General features: G+C 47.0%; 1 protein-coding gene across 1 annotated transcript in view; it reads left to right on the top strand.

The window, feature by feature from the left end:
- Positions 1-3,323: 3,323 nt before the first annotated feature.
- Positions 3,324-6,497, top strand: part of LOC116503402 (major histocompatibility complex class I-related gene protein-like) — a 14,117-nt gene continuing 10,943 nt past the window's right edge. The window contains exons 1-3 of the mRNA XM_032209801.1: positions 3,324-3,597; positions 4,055-4,205; positions 5,194-5,469. Coding sequence (XP_032065692.1) covers positions 4,133-4,205; positions 5,194-5,469 — 349 coding nt within the window. The 5' untranslated portion in view covers positions 3,324-3,597; positions 4,055-4,132. The remainder of the gene's footprint in view (positions 3,598-4,054; positions 4,206-5,193; positions 5,470-6,497) is intronic.

Below are 6,497 nucleotides of genomic sequence, written 5' to 3'. Positions count from 1 at the left end.
CCACAAAATTTGATCAAGGCTCTCGCTTGGCATCTCTGCTGGCACTGTCCAAGTGGAGTCCAGGTTTATTTTAGGTTCTCAGATATTTGTTTAAAGTACAGGATGTTTTATTATATATAGTTGACTATAGAAATATCTAATAATATTAGGTGTATTTGTGTTGATTTTATCATGCATTTATGGACTATGCATTTTATTTAGGCTAAGAGATTATGGTATTATATATTGTTATCATTTGGTTATGTATACTGGTATCTTTTATATTTTTATATTTTAGTTTTGTATCTTTTAAAATAAGTATGCACTAAAAGAGTACAAGAGTCTTGTAATTGTAGCCATCTCCAAAAAAATTGTACCTTTTTTTCCTGTTCTTTTTCATGATTTTTAAAAAGTTATTTTAAAATTTTTCCCTGTTGTTTTTGTATGTCACTTTTTCCTTTTGGTTGTATTTTTTTGTATGTTAACTGTTTTTTAAATTTTTTTGAAACTTAATAAAATTCTATTTTTTATTTATGCTTTGTACATTTAAAAGGTATTTTAGAACACCTGTAGAAATACTATTTGAACATAAGGTGAGGATCTTTGTGCAAATGAAGCAAGCAATCAGCTAAAAGAATTCCTAAGGAAGTGCTACTGTTGCCTACCATTAAAGGTAAAGGTTCCCCTCAAACATATGTGCTAGTCATTCCCGACTCTAGGGGGCAGAGAGGAGCCGGTCTTTTCTGTTTCAAAGCCAAAGAGCCAGCGCTGTCCGATGACGTCTCCATGGTCATGCGGCCACCATGACTAAACGTTGAAGGGGCACAGAACACTATTAACTTCCCATTTTTCTATTTTTCTACTTGCATTTTTACATGCTTTTGAACTGCTAGGTTGGCAGAAGCTGGGACAAGTAACGGGAACTCACTCGGTTATGTGGCTCTAGGGATTCGAACTGCTGACCTTTCTGATCGACAATACTGCATCCAGTATTAGAATACTGCATCCAGTTTTGATCACCACACTACCAGAAAGATGTTGAGATTCTAGAAGGAGTTCAGAGAAGAGCAACCAAGATGATTAGGGGACTGGAGGCTAAAGCATACGATGAAAGATTGCAGGAACTGGGCATGGCTAGTCTAATGAAGAGAAAGACCAGGGGAGACATAATAGCAGTGTTTCAATATTTGAGGGGCTGTCACAGAGAGGAGCCGGGTCAAACTATGAAGACCTGAAGACCAGACAAGGAACAATTGAGGGAAACTGAATAAGGAGAGATTCAACCTAGAAGTAAGGAGAAATTTTCTGACAGTGAGAACAATCAACCCATGGAACCGATGTTGCCTTCAGAAGTTGTAGGTTGCTTCATCACTGGAAGCTTTCAAGAAGAGACAGGATTGCCATCCTGTCAGAAATATTATAGGGTCTCCTGCTTGGGTGTGGGGTGGGGGTTGGACTAGATGACCTACAAGGTTCCTTCCAACTCTTGTTATTCGGTTAAATCACAAGTCACAGTTACGGCATCATGCTTAACTGTTGGCTACCAGTGTTACACATATCCTAAAAAGATTAGTCAAGTGTTCTGACCCTTCTCCGTTCAGGAACGAAAGCCAAAAGCCACGTAACTAAAAAGGTTTCTTTTAATCAGTCCAAGCTCTTGTTGGCTGCAAGTCCAAATAAACAAAGAGATAAAAGTCCTATAAAGAAACGCAGCACTGCAAAGAGGCTGATAAACCTACTTATCCAAGTTGGCTTCTCTTGGTTTGAACGCGAACAATCACTAGAACAGGAACTGAACATTGACTTCTGCAACCAGGGCGTGGCACCACAGTCTCTTTATACTCAGGAGAGGATCCCAATGAGCAACAGCTGCTCGCAATCATCTCCTGTAAGTACTCAGTTGTTCCTTCTGAGTAACCCGAGGTGGCGCAGTGGTTAGGGTGCAGCACTGCAGGCCACTTCAGTTGACTGTTATCTGCAGTTCAGCGGTTCTAATCTCACCGGCTCAAGGTTGACTCAGCCTTCCATCCTTCCGAGGTGGGTGAAATGAGGACCCAGACTGTGGGGGCGATATGCTGACTCTGTAAACCGCTTAGAGAGGGCTGAAAGCCCTATGAAGCGGTATATAAGTCTAACTGCTATTGCTATTGCTAGTGCTATTAACCCTTCAACGGGGTGCATCCTGCAACAACTCCCAAGTGTTTCCCTGAACACTCCCTCTGATCCAATGCTCTGCCATCACCTGGTGGCCAACGGCTCCTGCTGGGCCACAACAGTCAAGTATGACCAATTGGCGTTCACTGGGGAATCCAGCAGGAAATCACAAGTCACAGTCATGAAATCATGCTTAATGGTTGGCAGGAGATGGTACAGAAAGTCATTTTGGGTCTGATGGAATTAGACCATAAAACCAACCCACACAGAACAGCCCAAAGCACCCAGAGACATTCCCCGAGGTTGGGCTCCAGCTTGAGCCCGAAACCCGGAAGACAAAATCTCTGGACTTGGTGACCGATTCAGATTGGATCCTGCAACAGTATCCTGAGGCATGTGTAATTCTTCTTCATTTTTGATGAAATGAGGCTAGATTCTGTTATCTCTAGGTCAGAATAGCACAGGGAGTGCCAGGAGGAGCCCGGAAATGGAAGAGGATAAAGGGCAGAATTGGGGAAGGGGTCTTCAGCTCCAGCTCCTCCCTCACTGCTGTTGTGAAAAGACGTTCTCCAACAGGAAGAAGACCCACCGTCTGCTTTACTTTGGAGGATTCCCAGTCCTGAGGCTCACCTGGAAAGTGGCCAAAGAAATCCACAGTAACACTCGGCAGAGCTTGGAAACAGCTGGACAGAGTCACACCTGGTGTGGGGGGTCCATGGGGTTCCACGCAGCTGCTTGTGGGCCTGAACCCATGTTTGAGCCCACAGGCCCACTGCCTGGAGGACCAGCAGGACAGGGGCTGCTTGGAACTTCACACCTGAGAGTAGAAACACCACCACTCCTGGAAGGGCGACAGGAGATGTTTCTGATGGCAGGAGGAGGGGACTGGAGGGAGGCACAGCATTTACCAGGAATGTGGGGAGGAGGTAGAGAGAGCAGAGCCCTGAATCACTCTACTTTCACTTTCTGATCAGAAATAGAAAGGGGAATTGGTTACTTAAATTGCAAAACTGGTTAAACCAGGCTCAGTGAAGGAGGGAAGGTAACCCCGAAGGAGGAATTTGGGAGAGGAGAGACCCAGCCTAGGTCTCTCTCTCTCTCTCTCTCTCTCTCTCTCTCTCTCTCTTTCCTTCCTTTCCTTTTCTTCCTTCCTTTCTGTTTCCTTCCTTCTTTCCCTTCTTTCACTTCCTTCCTTTCCCTTCCTCATTCTTTGTTTCCTTCTCTCTCCCTCCCTCCCCGTCTCTCTTTCCCTCCGATTTCAAGAGAGCGAAGGACGCCTGAGCCTGTGGGAGCGGCTTGCACTTAACGCTGAGGATCTAACGGTTCAAGCCACAAAACGCCAGTTTGAGTTCGTTTTGTGTCCTTCCTGGATACGTTTCCACCTTTGGCGCCGAGTTCAGCTGGTGGGCTAGCAGCGTCAGAAGCCAGCAAAAGGCGAAGGAAAGAAGCGCGAAGGGCTGGCAGGTAAGAAAGGGAAGGGCTTTATTTTTAATCGATTTAATGAACGCCCGACTCCAATCCACTTTTATTTATCCCAGGCAATCGGCCGTTTTTCGCAGGTGTTAGAGACAACTCCCATCGTCCGCAGCCCGGGGGGGGGAGAATGGGGAGTGTAGTCCCCCGCAGGAAGCTCGGTTGGAGTGGGATCATCCACTCATAAAGCGGGCAGGAGGGTTTCCTCTTGGGGAACCAGGGACGTTGAGCTGAGCCGCTCCGCAACAAACAAGGGGAATTCCTACAATGCTTCGCCCTCTATCTAAGGCGCCGCGCGTCCCGTCCCCCCCCCCCCCCCCCCGCGCTCGGGGTCCGGCAGACTTCGCCCATGAAGCCTCCTTTCGCTCCGGCTCCTTCTCTTTCCCGTCTCTCCTTCCTTCTCCCCAAAAGGAGCCGAGTCCGAACCTCTCCCGTTTTCACTTTCCAGCGGCGCCTTTGAGAAATTCCTCCGCGGTCAAGGGCTCGTTCCGATCCTTCACAACCAGCTGATCGGGACTGGATCAGGATGGGGCTCCCGGTTGCGCGTTTGGGCTTTCTGTCCGCGGCGGTGGTCCTGTTGCTGCGGGGAGGATGCGCAGGTGAGTTGCTGGACGAGTAGGGCTAAAACCAAGGCGGTTGGTTGCAGCCTGGTTTTCTTGTGGCAGCGAGTTCCAGAGGCTTCGCCTGGTTGGGAAGTCGGGTTAGTTTTCTTCAGCCATCAAGGAGTTTCCACAGAAGATTGTGGAGAATGATAGCGCTAAGAATCTGTGGGAGTTCCGGATCCAGAAGGACAGGCAGGCATGAGATAATCAACCAGACACTGTAGTAGTAGACAAATTAATAGACAAAGACAGAAGAGCTCAGGATGCCAGGTAAGGGGAGGGGGGCAAGGCACCCCTCGACTTGAGTAATGTTGAGTTGGCCACCCAGAGGTGGCATTCAGCCAGTTCTGACAGGTTCTGGAGAACTGGTAGCAGAAATTTTGAGTAGTTCCGAGAACCAGCAAATAGGCTGGCCCCGCCCCCTCTGCTTCCCTACCTTCCAGCTGATCATCTTTTGTTGCCCTGAACAGGAGAACAGAGCTGGAAAGCAAATTAGTGGGGTAGGGAGGGAATGGGGATTTTGCAGTATCTTTCCCATGCCACACCCACAAAGCCACGCCCACAGAACTGGTAGTAAAAAAGTTTGAATCTCACCACTGGGCCACACCCACCCAGTCACATGACCAGTCAGCCACACCCACATAACTGGTTGTTAAAAAATGTGAATCCCACCACTGGTTACGGCCCATCCGACCAATCTGAAATAAACAGAGCTTGTTAAATCTTCTGTGGGCTTTTTGCATGGTTTTATATCTCCTGCGGGAAAGAGGGGGTTACGAGAGGGGCATCTAGTCCATTCTTCTTTTTGGACCATCACTGCAGGATCTTAAATTTGCCAAGCTTGGAGAGTCTTGTTTTAGTATTGATGCTAGGAAGGGGGCTGATTCCAAAGCAAAACGGAAATGGGGGGGGGGGATTAAAAGTGTGCCTTTGGGCATCCCTCTCCCAAATTTCCTGTCTCACCACTCCCCCTATTTCCCCCAAGATTTCTCCTCCCATTCATTGCGCATTTTCTACACCGTGGTCCTGAGCCCCAACCTGGATGAGTCCCAATGTATTGTGGTGGGATATGTGGACGACCAACTGGCTTCAAGCTTTGACCCCTCCACAAGAAGAATGTTACCCCAAGTGCCCTGGCTCCTTAACGTGAAGAAGGAGGACTTGCATTTCTCGGATTTTATATCTCAGAGAGCCAGCACCATGGAGTGGTGGTTCAAAACTGACCTCGCCATCTTGCACAGCTACCACAACTCCAGCAGAGGTAAGGGATGTGGGGGAGGGGGGAGGGAACCATGGATTTTGGTCCCCCTAGGTTGCTGTTCCTCCTCATGAGAAACCTGGACAGGTAGGCATTACTAGCAAAGAAATTGGTGTGTGTGTGTGTGCGCGCGCCTGTACGTATGTACGTACATACATACATACATACATACATACATAGAACACAGGTTCGATTCCCAACATGGGTATGGCTAGCTGATGAGAGCTAAATAGCTTGAAATAGATCTATACTAGTCTCCCTTTATTTATTTATCAGCATAAATATAACATATATATATATATATATATATATATATATATATATATATATATATATATATATATATGTGTGTGTGTGTGTGTGTGTGTGTGTGTGTGTGTGTGTGTGTGTGTTTTCTGAGGTTTTCGCGGGTGTTAGTATGTAGGTCTTTGGTTATTTGGGTTTTTTCCCACGTAAAATTGGAAGTTTCTTGGCGACGTTTCGACGAAGTCTCATTCGTCATCTTCAGGCTTCGTGCTTCCAGGAGCAATGTGAGATCTCGGCTGTTTCTTCCTTTTAACTGCCAGTGGGGGTTTGAGCTGATTGGGTGGGATCTTGGCTGTGTTCTGATTGGTTGGAGGTGTGTTCTGATTGGTTGGGGGTTTGTGTTTCATGTAAGGATAGGAGGGGTTTAAAGTGGCTAATGGTGCAGTTGCAGTCTGACTTCTGGTCCTTGGTCGTGCCTCATTATGAGGGTGGGTTATTGTCTGCTTTCTTTGTGGATGTTTGGTGGTGATATTTTGTGTGGCTCTTGTGAGTGTGGGCCTGGTGTCATTCCTCATGTTAGGGACTCATTTATCAATAAGGGCAGGCTTCCAAATGGCCGGCAGGCCGGAGGTATCGTCCCGCCTGTTCATGTTGTGTGGGCGTTTTTCTATCTCGATGGCTTCTCTGATTATTCTGTTGTTAAAATGTTCAGACTTGGCAATAGTTCTGGTCTCTTTGAAGTCTATTTTATGTCCTGTGGCTTTAAGGTGTTGGACCAGGGAAGA

Source organism: Thamnophis elegans, chromosome 2 (genome assembly GCF_009769535.1).
Source record: "Thamnophis elegans isolate rThaEle1 chromosome 2, rThaEle1.pri, whole genome shotgun sequence".
NCBI classification, from domain to species: Eukaryota; Metazoa; Chordata; class Lepidosauria; order Squamata; family Colubridae; genus Thamnophis; species Thamnophis elegans.
The sequence above is the reverse complement of the archived record's forward strand: the minus strand, read 5'-3'. Positions and strand labels throughout refer to the sequence as shown.